Genomic DNA, 15,011 nt, shown 5'->3' on the forward strand with positions numbered 1-15,011 from the left:
TCACTGACAATACCTCAGTGGTAGGTGTGTAAAAAGGGACATACAGGAGGGAGATTGAAAACTTTGGTAAATGGTGCACCAACAACAACTTCACACTCAACGTCACCAAAACAAGGAGTTTTGACTTGAGGCAAGGAAAACCAGAGGTGTACGATCCAGTGACCATTGAGGGATCAGAGGTGGAGAGAGTGAGCAAACTTAAGTTCTTGGGATAGCTCTCTATCTCAGAGGATCTTTTCTGGACCCAACACACTAATGGCATCATGAAGAAAGCACATCAGTGCCTCTACTCCCTCAGGAGTTTGCGGAAGTTTGGTATGATATCAGAAACCCTGGCAAATTTGTACAGATGTGTCCTGGAAAGTGTGCTGACTGACTGCATCATGGTCTGGTACGGGGACACCAATACCCCTGAGCGGAAAGCCCTGCAAAAGGTAGAGGACACAAACCAGGGCATCACAGGCAACACCATTGAGAACATCTACAGGGAACACTGATGCCTGAGAACAGCAGCAATCATCAAGGATCCATACCACCCAGCTCATGCTCTGTTCTCGCTGCTACCATCAGGAAAGAGGTATAGGGGCCACAAGACTTGCACCACCAGGTTCAGGAACAGCTGCTACCCCTCCACCATCAGACTCCTCACCAACAAACTCAATCAGGGACTCATTTAACGACTCTTATTTTTGCAATTTATTGGGGTTTTTTTCTCTCTGAATTGCAGAGTCAGTTTGTTTACATTTCTTTATTTGTTTACATGTGTACATTGAGTACAGTTTTTTTTACACTACCATTACAGCATATACTCATGCAATAGTTGATCCTGAGCAAAGGTCAACCCTCCCCCCGCCCCCTTTTTTGGCCCAAAAATTGCTCATTTTCTTTATGTTCGTGTAAAAGTTGATCCCCTTATATTTGATCCTGATCGCCCACTCATCCGAGTTCCCAATGCCCCGACCATCGCCTATCTGAGCTCCGACACTATGACTGTAAACCCTCGCCCCGGCTGCTTGCGCATCCAAGCTCCCGACGCCCCAACCGCCTGCCCATCGGAGACCCCAACACCCAGACCTTGGCTGCCCACACATCCGAGCTCCCGACCCCTCATACACAGACTAACCACTCGCTCCCGGTCATCCGGGCACCCAATGCCTTGATCAATGCAGGTGCTTACCATGGTCAAAAGTAGTATCGTGTAAAAGTTGACCCCCACCCCCTCCCCAAAAAATTTTACACGATAAAATTGGTCCCCAGAATTCGACTATTACACAAGTATATATGGAAAGTGGTAATTCTGCCTCGCCTGCAGGGAAAGGAATCAAAGGGTTGTATGTGATGTCGGGTATATACTCTAACAATAAATCTGAATGATCTTCCAGTGTCTTCTTGCCAATCAGTATATTGTATTCATATGTTGTAATCACATCAGTTACTTTGATGTACACAAGTCTCATCAGACTTTACCATTGGCTTGAGATGTGAAAAACTCTGCTCTATCCATTCATGAACAACCTGGCTTTATAAGCCTACTTCTGAGTACTGTCTATGTTTAGTTATAGTTTGAGCAATTTAAATTTCTTTGAATTTCTTTTGAAGCAATGAAATTGCAAACCATGACACAGAATATCATGAATGGAAAACACCGTTTAAAAACTTTTAAAATTCTTGATATGATGGCTTTGAGGGGAAAGTTCAAATCGACTTAACAACTCAAGAAATTAGTTTTCCCAAAACCTGGTTCCCTAAAGTTAAATGTCAGTGTTTCTGTAACAGATTTGATGGGAGCATTTTACACAGATATTATGCATTTCCTTCACTGTGTAATGACTTCTTGCTATTTCCAGCTTGGGAGCTGATTGTTCACCAACAATGGAGCTTCTCTTGCTAGACACGTCTCCTGTCCAATACTTTTCACGTGACCTGATCAAGAGCTAATTTTGTTGGAAAATACAGGAAAGAGAGAGCCAGGATTGCCCATGTCATATATCAATGTACTACCCGGCTTCAAACAAGAGGCAATGTTATCCTTCTCCATAGATCACTAAAAATAAAAAATGATGTGACCATTTGCATAATTAACAGGGAATAGATTAATATGAAAAAAAATTCACAGCATTAGTATTCAAAATTAGGTAATAACATAATTTTTTTGATATCAAAGGTTCCACTTAATTACCATGTTCAATTCATTGGAATAAATGAATTCACCCTCTCATTGCTGCAGCCAGAGATTCTCACCAGCTTCAAAAGAGCATCAATCATCCCAGTGCCCAAAAAGATTAGTGTGGGCTTCCTCATTAATTATCGCCCAGTAGCACTAACTTCTACTGTGATGAAATGCTTTGAAAGGTTGGTTGGTCATGGCCAAAATCAAACACGTACCTAAGCAAAGATCTGGTCCCGCTGAAATTCACTTATTGTCACAATCACTCCACAGTAGATGCAATATCGCTGGCTCTTCACTCGACTCTGGATCACCTTGAAAACAGTAACTCGTACTTCATCGACTACAGCTCAGTCTTCAATACCATTACTCCTTAAGTGCTGGTCAAGAAGCTACAAATTCTGGGCCTCTGTACCCACCTCTGCAACTGGATCCTTGGCTTTCTCATTAAAAGATCACAGTCAGTATGAATTGGAAACAACGTCTCCACTTCACTACTACGAGAGTGTGGCCAGGCACAATTCCAATGCTATCTACAAGTTTGTCACTGACACCACAGTTGTCGGCAGAATCACAAACGGCAATGAGGAAGTGTACAGGAAGGAGAAAGATCAGCTCATTGAGTGGTGTCACATCAACAACCTTGTGCTTAATGTTAGCAAAACCAAGGAGATGATTGTGGAGTTTAGGAGGGAGTCGGGAACACAACCCAATCCTCATCGAGGACTCAGTAATGGAGAGGGTCAAGAACTTCAAATTCCAGGGTGACAACATCTCTGAGGATCTGTCCTGGAGCCCCCATGTTGATGCAATTATGAAGAAGGCTCATCAGTGGCTACACTTTGTGAGGTGACTGAGGAGATTCGGTATGTCACCGAAGACTCTCATAAACTTCTACAGGTGTACTGTGAAGAACATTCTGGCTGGTTGCATCAGTACCTGGTATGGAGATGCCAACTCTCAGGACAAGAATAAACTCCAGAGGGTTGTTAACTCGGCCTGCGAAATCACAGGCACCAGACCTCACTCCATCGAGGACTTAAAAAAAACAGCCCCTATCTTCAAAGACCCCCACCACCCAGGCCATGCCCTCTTCACTCTGCTACCATGGTGAAAAAGGTACAGGAGCCTAGAGACGAGCACTCAGCAGCACAAGGTCAGCTTCTTCCCCGCTGCCATCAGATTCCTGAATGATCAATGAACCAAAGACACTGCCTTACTTTTCATGCATTATTTTTGTTTTACAGTAATGTTGTAAGATGGTATAATATGAATGCTTGCACTGTGAAGCTGCCGCAAAACATCAAATTTCATGATTTGTTTATGACAATAAATCCTGACACTGATTCTGAAGTGAATGAATTGGAACATTTTAAGTTAGTTGATATTAATATAGTTGAGACTCTTGATTATCATTTATGGTGAGTCCTCATTCATGATAGCCTAAAGATTAACATCCAGGTTGAGTCAGGTGAATGTAATGTTGGCATTCATATCTAGCGGAACAGGATATGAGAGCAGGGATGTGATGTTGAGGCATTATAGGGTACTGGTGAGGCCTCACTTGGCGTATGGGTACAGTACAGTGTACAATTTTGCCATCCTTATTTAAGAAAGGATGTGCTGGCATTGGAGAGGGTTCAGAGATGATTTTATACTTTACATTTTGATATACAGCATGGTCACAGGCCCTTTCGACCCACGAGTCCATGCCGCCCAATTACACCCATTGACCTACAACCTCAGTAAGTTTTGAATAGTGACAGGAAACTGGAGCCCCCCAGAGGAAACCCACGTAGCCATGGGGAGAATGTACAAACTCCTTATAGACAGCATGGGATTCCACCCCAGTCACAGGCGCTGTGACAGCATTGCACTAACCACTCCGTTAATTGTGATTGATCCTTAATATTTACAAAAATAATTCCTCTTTCAATTTTCTCAGAGGCTCAATATCAATTCTTCATAGTAATTTGGTGGATTTGAGAACAGTTTCTCTCGTTAAGATTAAGAGTGATTGGGAGTATGATTTGGATTTGTCACTTCCAGACGCGGACTGGGATATTTGATTAATGAATCCTTTTTCTGTGCGCGACATTGTTTGTTACAATTCAAGATGTTGCACAGAGCACATATTTCAAAAGTTAAACTATCTCACTTCTATTCTGACATTGACCCATGATGTGATAAATGTTTTGGAAAAAATTATTGCCAAACTTTATCAGTCATGTTTAAGGTAGATTAGGACCATGTCCCTTAATTGGTTTATTTGCTTTTTCTCGAGAAGAGGAAATAGTATTGACCTCATCTCAGAAGCAAATTTTAGCTTTTGCCTCGTTGATAACTTGACGGGCAATTTTGATGAAATGGAAAGACAGTACTCCACGTACTCATACCCAATGGACACAGGAGGTGACATCCTTCCTAAGTTAAAAAAGGATTAGGCATAATGTTAAAGATGTAAAGGTGAATTTTTATAAGACGTGGGGCCCACTCATGGAGTATGACCATAATTTAATGATGCTCCTGAACAGTGTGGTCTGGTTTTCGAATGTTGTCCTTTATTTCCTATGTATATTAGATATGCATGTTTGCCTTGTTTAGAGGGAGGGGTTCGATTAATGGTGGGGGGGTCTTTTTCCATTTTTAAATATTTTGATATAACGGGTTGATTGGGAAGGTGCACACAATTTATACCAGGTATGATCAAGGTTTTATTTGAAAAGTATAAATTATCTGGGTTTTTTCTTATATTCCAGCCTATGTATTGGATTTGTATGTATTTTTTTTATTAGATGCAATAAAGATATTTTAAAAATAAAAATAATTTTTGGAATGAAAGGATTAGCACATAAGGAACATCTGATAGCTCTTGGACTGTATTCCTTGGAGCTTTGAAAAATAAGGGGGGACCTCGTGTTGAAAAGTCTGAATGGTGTAGAGGTGAAAATGTTGTTTCCCATTATAGGGGAGTCAAGGACACAACTACTGTACTTACTCCTGAGCATCTTAAAATTTCCCCCTTACATCAGACCCAGAATGAAGTACAGAGAAAAATGGTGGTGCTGGCAGAGCTGATGTAACAGCAGAGCTGCTTCTGGTGTGGACCCAAGGAGAATGGGAAGCAGAGGCACTGCTCCTCTGCAAGGCTCTACCACTCAGTCCTTCCACCAGTGGCTCCATATGGGCTTTAAATGACCTGTCGAAGAAGACAACAATGTTTTATCTTAAAATCCTGCAACCGCAGAATCTAGGCCCAAAATGGCAATGCCTGCGTTCAGCTGCGGCCTTTAGGGGTTGCAGACTCCACTGAAGCACAGGAGAATGGGGAGCACAACCACCCCCTCCCATCTGAGAAGGAGAAGATGACCCTACGGGACAGTGACGGACCAGTAAGGGCCTCTATGGATGAGGAACACAGGCAAAAGGTTGCTGGCAAAGTTGGGGCGAGGAACCCACACTGGCCGTGGCCTGCTGAAGACTAACTCGAGACTGGCTGAAGAGGTACCAGGTAACAGAGCTGGAATGCGAGAGGGTCCCAAGGGGGATGGGGGCTTCTTCATCGTGTCGGAGGTTCGGAACTGAAGCTGGGGCTGCTGATTGTTTGGACTATAGGCTGCGGGAGCACCGGAGGCAAATCAACAAACACTCAGTGGCTCAGAAGGGACACTCTTTTGCCTCTCTTTCTCAGGCAATTTCTGCTGATGGCCAATCTTTGGCATACAGCATTCAAAATGAAATTTTGTGTAATAGGACATCTGTTTTATTACATGACAATAAAAGAATCTTGAATCGTTTCAACCTTCGAAAAGAGTCTCTGGCCATCCACATGATCAATGCCTCTATCATGTCTCCCCACATCCTCCTTTGCACTAAGGGGATGAGACTCACCTGTCCTCATAAGGCATGCTCTCCAATCCAGACAGCATCCTTGTACATCTCCTGTGCATTCTCTTCATAGCATCCACATCCTTCCTGTAGTGAGGTGACCAGAACTGAACAGTTTTAAGTGTGGTCTAACTAAAGCCTTGTATAGCTGCAACTCGATCTCATGGTTAATGAAGGCCAATACACTGTACACTTTTTTAACAACGCCATCAGTCTGTGCAGCAGCATTCAGAGTCATATGGACACAGAGCTCGAGATCTCGCAGTTCGTCCACACTCTCAGAGTCATTAAATGCAATTTTTAATATTTGAGAATAGCAACCTTAGAAGAGCTGTGATTGCTACTCCTTGTTTGCAGCGGATCTACTGAGAAATGGAGTTGATGAACAACTTGGATCTAAGTGGGATGTTAAAGCAGAGTCCTTCCTGCTCTCCCTGGTGAATGCAGAAGATCACATCATGCTATAGTATTTTATAGTAATTCTTCTCAATCTTATGGCCAATATTTAAATGCTTACTAATGATCTGCATAATTTAATGACCAAACCTTCTAAGATGCAAGTGATTACACTTTGAAAACCATTGTAGAATATCCCAAGTAATGTTTATAAAACAAAATATATTTCACATTTTGTGTTCACATTATTCACAGGGTGGCGAAGCGGTTAGCGCAACGCCTTTACAGTACCAGTGATCGGGACCAGGGTTCAAACCCCGTGCTGTCTGTAAGGAGTTGGTTGTCTGTAAGGAGACATGTTATCCCCATGACTGCGTGGGTTTTCCCCGGGGGCTGCGATGTCCTCCCACCGTTCAAAATGTACCGTGGGTGTAGGTTAATTGGGTATAAATTGGGCGGCATGCAGAAATGGCCTGTTACCATGCTGTATGTCTAAATTTAAATTTTTAAAAATCTAAATTTAAATTTGTATTCAGGATGAGATGGGAATACACTTTAAGGAGAAGTTAAACCAACAAGCCCTTTAAGACTGTTCTTCTTGTTACAGAGAAATGCTGTCCAAATTGTGGGGCAGCCTTGAATCTCATGCCTTGTCGAGGGCATGGTGGATATCCTGTCACCAACTTCTGGAGACATGAAGGAAAATGCATATTTTTTCAGGTTGGATTAATCCTCTTTTCTAAAACACGTTGATGTACATATGAAAATATGCCCATATTTACAGGAATGGTATTTTGGCTGTTAACATTTTTTTGAAAAAAAAAATGAGAAGATTGCAGTCACCAAGAAAACAGTGGTCTTGTTCAATTGAATTTTTTTTAAAGAAATTTTCATACTTGGTTTAAAAGCTACATTGAAATAAATGAAGAACACAATTGAAAGCATTGATTTTGTTTTTAAATTTTACACCAACAAACATAGATTTGCAAAAGTACAATTTATAATGACTAAACCAGTTGAAAAATAAGTGATACAAATTCAAGGTGAAAAATTAAGGACTTGTTGAAGGTTTAAAAATATTTCTGCAAATTTGTTTGCAACAATTATATTTATTATAAATTTAAAGAAATTGTACAATTATCACTGGGCATAGACCAGTTAATTTTCTCAGATAACTTTAAAAAAAGTTTATTACTTCTTCTAGAATGTATTAGTTTCTTATGACTATATTCAAAAGAATGGAAGTATCCACTAAAATATTTTGCAATCCTAATGTTCTCTTACATCAGTATACGAGATGTTAAGCATCAGTTATTGAAAACAAATGATAAACTATAGCCCAGTAATAGCTGTTATGTTTGGACTTTTGAAGAGTGAGCAACTTAACAAAATAAAGGAGGCTGATTTTCCTATTACAGAGCATGCCAGATATTTTAATGATTTTCCAATGTAAAACATATGAATGCAAGAAGAATAGAGGGTTATGGGTATGAGGTAGGGAAGGACTGGACTCCACAGGGCCAAAATAGCAAATATGAAAGGACATCTGTTTAAAGTGAGTGCAGTCACCCATTTAATTATCAATTATTAATTTTGTTGTTATAAGCTTTGAATTGTTGATGGTTAAGAATTTGCTTCCTTTCTCATTTTAACTTCTGGTAAAGTTGCTGTTATGCCATTTGACAGGTTACATTCAATGTGCTTGCAATATTCAATCTGTTTTTTTTTTAAACTTTATTTAATATTTTTCAATAAGAATAAACAGACTTTTACAGAATAAGTAATCTAACAATAATTAAAACAGTAAAACAAACCCACTCCCTCCCCCCCACCCACAACAGATCCCTCAAGGGAAGCATTAAAAATAAACAAGAACATTCAAATTTACAATATTACTAAATTCATATTCTTCATATAAGGTGTCCACATCTTAACCAAAAAAAATCATAATTATTATGTAAATTATGTTATTCTCTCCATATAAATACACGACTTCTACTCATGATGCCATCGAGTTAAGTTTAACTCCGCGTCATCTTTCCAAGACGTAGCAATACATTTACAAGCAATTGTCAACGTTAGACGAATAAACGCTGTCTGAAACTTATCCAACCCCAAGTCCACTAACGGAATAAAATAGCCCAACAAAAACATTTTGGGATCTAAAGGAAATTGACTTTTAAACAAATTTAAGAAAAATCCTAATTTTAAACCAGAAAGGTTGAACTTTATCACAAAACCAAACAGAATGTATAAATGTTCCAACATATAATCCACTCCTAAAACACATCTGAATTACTAAATCCATATTTTTTCAATTTTTCAGGGATTAAATATAACTGATGCAAAAAATTATAATTAACCATATTATATCTTACATTAATTAATTTAGTCAAGCCATCATAGCACATATTTTCCCAATCCACATGACTAATCTCACAACTTAAATCATGCTTCCATTTAATCCTAGATGTGTCTAAATTTTTTTTAACCATAGTATCTTGTAATAATGCATACATCTCTGATATAAAACCCTTATCTGAAAAATATTAAACCATAAATTCAAATTTAGTTAACTTAGAAATTTTCATTTCTCTTCCAAAATTATCTTTCACTAATGCCCTAATTTGGTAATAAACAAACAGAGAATTCTCTAAAATCCCAAATTTCTCTTTAAGCTGATTAAATGATAAAAATTTACCATCTTCAAAACAATCCTGCAATCTTTTTATTCCTTTCATCCACCAATCTTCTAAAACTATTATTCAATGAAAAAGGAATCAATTAATTTTGATATATTGGGGTTTGAATTGATAAACTACCTTTTGATCCTATTAATAAATTCCTTTTAGACCAAATTTCTAATAAATGTTTCAAAATTGATACATTATATTTCTGTAATAAAACAGTATTCCATTTGGAGTACCAAATTATAGGAAAGATATAAACAAAATAGAGAGAGTGCAGAGAAGGTTCACGAGAACGTTGTCAGGATTTCAAGGTTTGAGTTACAGGGAAAGGTTGTGCAGACTAGGGCTTTTTTCTCTGGAGCGTAGAAGATTGAGGGGGGACTTGATAGAGGTGTTTAAGATTTTAAAAGGGACAGACAGAGTAAATGTGGATAGGCTTTTTCAATTAAGAGTGGGGGAGATTCAAACTAGAGGGCATGGTTTAAGATTGAAGGGGGAAAATTATAAGGGGAACATGAGGGGAAATTTCTTTACGCAAAGTGTGGTAGGGATGTGGAATGAGCTTCCGGCAGACATGGTTGAGGCGGGATCATTGGTTACATTTAAGGAAAGACTGGATAGTTACATGGATAGGAGAGGACTGGAGGGGTATGGACCGGGTGCTGCTCAGTGGGACTAGGAGGGTGGGGATTTATTACGGCATGGACTAGTAGGGCCAAACTGGCCTGTTCTGTGCTGTAAGTGGTTATATGGTTAAATACAAACTGATGAGAACATGATTCCAATATCGCAGCCAATTCTACCCTAGCCCAACTAGGAGGATTAGAAACATCTAACATGCGAATAATAAATCTTAATTGAGCTGCTTCTTAATAATTTTAAAAATAAGGTAATTGCAAACCTCCCAAAGCATACTGCCAAGTCAATTTATGCATCACTACTCTTGCTAATTTTCCTTTCCATAAAAATTCTCAAACTTCTTTATTTAAATCTTGAAAAAAAGATTTCGGAAGAGAACAAGGAATCGATTGAAACAAATATTGAATTTGCAGAAAAATATTCATCTTTATACAATTTACCCAACCTATTAAAGTTAAAGATAAATCCTTCCATTTAATCAGATCCGCTCTAATCTTTCTCATTAATGGTACATAATTTAAATTATACAATGATTGAAAATTTACATCAATCATTATCCCTAAGTACTTAATTTTATCAGTCCATCAAAATTTACTAATTTGTCTACATTGATCACAATGTCCTTCAGAAATTGGCAGTATTTCACTTTTATCGCAATTCACTTTATATCCAGATAATTTGCCCCATAATTCTAAACTATTTTGCAAATAAATTAAAGTTTGATCTGGATTAGTTAAATATATTAAAACATCATCAGCAAATAAATTAATCTTGTATTCATCCTGTCCAATCCTTATACCTGTAATATTCTCATTCTGCCTGATAGCCTGAGCTAACAGTTCAATGACCAATGAAAATAGGGCTGGCAACAAAGGACAACCTTGACGAGTTGAACACATTAATTTAAAAAAAAAGTAAAAGTTTGACCATTTGTTGCCACCCTTGCTACAGGAATATTAATATAGTGCCTTCACCCAACCAATAAATAAAGGTCCAAATTTATATTTCTCCAAAACTTTAAATAAAAAATTCAATTCGACCCTATCAAAAGCTTTTTCAGTATCTATTGATATTACCATTGGCAGGTTGGGTTGCTGACGTGAAGCATTGATCAATTAAACCACTCTAAGAATATTATCCAAAGCATACCTGTCTTTAATAAACCCAGCCTAGTCAGAATGTACTAATTGTGGTAAATACTTTGCTAATCTATTTGCTAATAATTTTGCTATTATTTTATAATCCACATTTAATAAAGAAATTGGTCAATAAGAAGAAACCTTCAAAGGGTCTCTGTCTTTTATTGGCATAACTGTTATTATTCCACTCAAACACAAGTCTGGCAAAGCTTGCTTCTGAGTTACCTGATTTAGAACATCCATAAATACAGAGGACAAATCATCATAAAAAATTTTATAAAATTCAGCAGTGAACCCATCCTCTCCTGGTGATTTCCCATTAGGCATTTGTTGAATAACATCCTTTATTTCTAAATCTGTAAAAGGAGAATTCAACTTTCTCACATCCTCCTCTTTCAATATTGATAAATTTAACTCTGGAAAAAAAAAATGCTTCAATGGAACCGTCATCTCGCACTCCCTCAGAAGCATATAATTTCGGGTAAAATGACAAAAATTGGTCATTAATTTCCTGAGGTTTAAAAGTAACTGAATTGTCCTTCCTCATAGCATGTTCAGTTTTCAATTGCCATGCCAAGACTTTGTGCTCTGTCCCCTAACTCGTAATAACATTGCTTAGATCTTTGAAACAAATGTTCAAATTGGTCATTTTGCAATATATTATATTTTAGCTTCAATTTTGTCAAAAATGCCTTATTATCTTCTGTACAATTCCTCTGGAATTCCTTTTCCAACTCTGCTATGTTTTTCCAACAACTGAGACTCTACCAAAAATTTATTCTTTTCCTTTGATGCATAACTAATAATTTGACCATGTAAAAATGCCTTTAAAGCATCCCATACAATAAATTACTCCTGACTCTATTTTTATTCACATCTAAATAAATAGCAATTTGATCCTTAATAAATTTTACAAATTCCAGTTTTTTCAATAACATTGCATTGAACCTCCAGCGAAAAACTGATTGAATTACTTCCAGGCCTACACAGGAGATAAACAGCAAAGAATGGTCAGAAATTATCCTACTCTCATATTCAGCTTGAATAAAACGTGCTTGCAAATGTGCTGATGCTAAAATCAATCCTAGAAAATGAATCATGACATGAAGAATAAAATGAAAAATCTTTCTCAGTAGGATTTCATCTTCTCCAGACCTCTATCAAATTCAGGTCTTTCATCAAGGAAACCGCTGCTTTTGATTTTTTCCACAACTTTCGGAAATTTATTCAATAATGGGTCTAACACACAATTAAAGTCTCCCCCAATCAAAATATTCTCCTTAGCTTGACTTAAAGTTAAGAAAGCTTCAGACACAAACTGTTCATCATCAACATTAGGTGCATACACATTCAATAAGGACCATGGCTCAGCAAACAATTTATAATTAATCACTAAAATATGACCAACTGATTCCGACAAAGAAGCAAGTTCAAATGATATTTTCTTATGAATCAAAATTGCCACTCCTCTTGCTTTTGAGTTAAAGGAAGATGAAGATACATGTCCAACCTAGCCCCTCTTCAATCTCAAATGTTCTTTTTCAGTTAACGAGTCTCCTGCAAAAAAGCAATATCAACATTCATCTTTTTTATATAAGCAAAAACATGTTTTCTCAATCAGATTATTTAAACCCTGAACATTAAACATTGCAAAATTTATATTAGACATTATTATCAAAGTAAAACTCGAACAACAAATAAAAATCCTTAACTTTCTATCCCTTCTACTAACAAAAAAACCCTTAAAAACCTCTCCTTTCTTTCTATCTCTTCTAATAATTAAAAAAATTAATTTTAAAGCTTCCCTTGATAAATAATCACTAAACAAAAGTTCCCAACACCCCTCTAACAAAATTAAATGTATTCAAATAAAAAAAATATATTTTTCTATAAAGCACTACAAAGTAGTAACTCCCCACTTAACTGGGTGTGGACAGAAATAAATCCCCCCCACAGGTGGCAGATGACTTCGGAAAGCTTCAGCAACCTCCCTTCCCCCAATCAGACTCAAAATGATAAGTCTAAATCAGGTCACAGCTCCATTGATTTTAATCCCAAAACTTGCTCTGGATCATCAATATCAATCAAGTTCTTTGAGAGATTCCCATTCCCGTTTCCATTCTTCTTATCAGATATCTTCCTCTTCGGTGAAGAATACCTTTCAACAGCTCTATCCAGCAAAAAATTACCAAAGATTAAAGCATCATAATCATTCTCAAAAAATTGATTGAAAATTACCATAAAAAATTTTCAATACTGCAGGATATCTAAAAGAAAATTTATAACCCTTTCTCCAAAGCATCTCTTTAGCAGAAATAAACTCTTTACGTCTTTTAATAATTTCTTGAGTCAGATCTGGATAGAAAAATACCTTATTTCCCTGTACCATCAACTGGGATTGATATCTACATGCATTCTGGACTGCTACTCTCAAAATAGTTTCTCTATCTTGATATTTTAGACAGCGAATCAAAACAGCTCGTGGTGGTTGACCTGGATACGGTTTACTCCTTAAAGCCCTAAGAGCCCTATCCAACTCCAAACCTTCTGGAAAGAACTCCAATCCCAATGCCTCAGGAATACATTTTAATTTTTTTTATTGGCTCTGAACCTTCAATTCCTTCAGGAATTCCCACTAATTTAACATTATTTCAACGACTTTGATTTTCCAGAGAGTCTATCTTCTTCAATAAAGCTTTCTTCTGAATTTCCCATCCAACGAAAGAATCTTCCACTTTCTCTATTTTCTGTTTATACATTCCATTTGATCCTTAAATTTGAAAGGCACCTTCCATTTTCTTAAAATTATCTTGAACTATGTCCACCAAATTCAAACATTTATTGACATCGCCTTTAACAGCAAAAATGTCCTTTTTAAGAGAAGAAACTTCTTCAGAAATATTCTTCATTTTTTCAGTTATATTCATAAGTTCATGTTCTATCTGAGTAGATATGTGTTGACATATTGCCATTTGATGTGCCATTGATTCCAATAAAAACAGCTTCAAAATTAGTATCCTCTCCATGAAGCCTACCTTGTTTCTCTTCAACAACAATGATTCTTCTTCAAATTCTTTTAATTCAGCCTTCGATTTCACCTTACTTCTGGTCTGGACCCCTGCAGGTCCAGACCCAGTCTGTTCAGAACGCCGTTGACCCTCACCAACAGCTCAGACTTTATCCAATAATTCCTGAACCTACGACGCACCGCGCATGCCCAGCAACACAGAGGTCCGTGCATGCATGTCTTCTGACGTGCTGCCCCGAACCTCTGCGTCGCCGGGACCTGCAGCAGCACTGCACGTCAGTTCCATTGTAGGCTCCAGCAACTCTTCAGTGCGCACGACATCGCGGGCACGCTGATGAAGATATGAAGAAAATATTGGTAGCCCGGCACCATCTTATGATGGCGCCAGGGTAATACTCAGCCGGGCTGGAGTCCTTTGTTGCTTGGGTGGCTGTCCAGTTGACTCAGAGGTTCCATTTGGAAAGTAGGCCTCACTTCTTCTGAACTTTTAAAATGAAGTTTCTTCTGAATCTGTGTCTTCAATTTCTTTGTATTAGCAGCCATTACAATCTTTAAACATTCAGATAACTTCAAAACAAACTTTTAAAACTTTTCCAAGTATTTAAGTTTGGGTATTTTTTAGTCCAACTGGGGAATATAGAATTACACTTCCTTCTCCTTTGCCATCAGGCCACAGCCCCCCCCCCCCCCCCCCACACCCAATATTCAATCTGTCTGATGTAACTTCACAAATCAAGTTGGCAAATTTAACATGCAAGAGAATAATGGAATATTAAAAGAGGGTTTGTTGAGTGACAGAGGTACAAATCAAATATATTAGAGTTTAAAAGACTTGGCCAGATGAAGATTTCCCACTTCTTCAATTAGAACCCCTTCTGACTGTTTTAGCTGGTGACAAACTGTTTATGTTGCTGCTATTCTACAGTAATTAAAATAGTTAATGTTTTAAAACTTTGACTTTCGAGAGGCTGAAGCCAACTCCTTTTAAGGTCTGGTTCCTTTCTCTCGACTTGTAGGAAAATGGACGTGGTTCTTCATGCCTGTTGTACTTGTAATATGATCAT

General features: G+C 37.8%; 1 protein-coding gene across 3 annotated transcripts in view; it reads left to right on the forward strand.

The window, feature by feature from the left end:
• Window positions 1-15,011, forward strand: part of LOC138736454 (chorion-specific transcription factor GCMa-like) — a 44,145-nt gene that overhangs the window by 18,162 nt on the left and 10,972 nt on the right. For all 3 annotated transcript variants that reach the window (XM_069886013.1, XM_069886011.1, XM_069886012.1), the window contains exon 4: window positions 7,059-7,171. In XM_069886013.1, the coding sequence (XP_069742114.1) occupies window positions 7,059-7,171 (113 nt within the window). The remainder of the gene's footprint in view (window positions 1-7,058; window positions 7,172-15,011) is intronic.

This window comes from Narcine bancroftii, chromosome 6 (assembly GCF_036971445.1).
Source record: "Narcine bancroftii isolate sNarBan1 chromosome 6, sNarBan1.hap1, whole genome shotgun sequence".
NCBI classification, from domain to species: Eukaryota; Metazoa; Chordata; class Chondrichthyes; order Torpediniformes; family Narcinidae; genus Narcine; species Narcine bancroftii.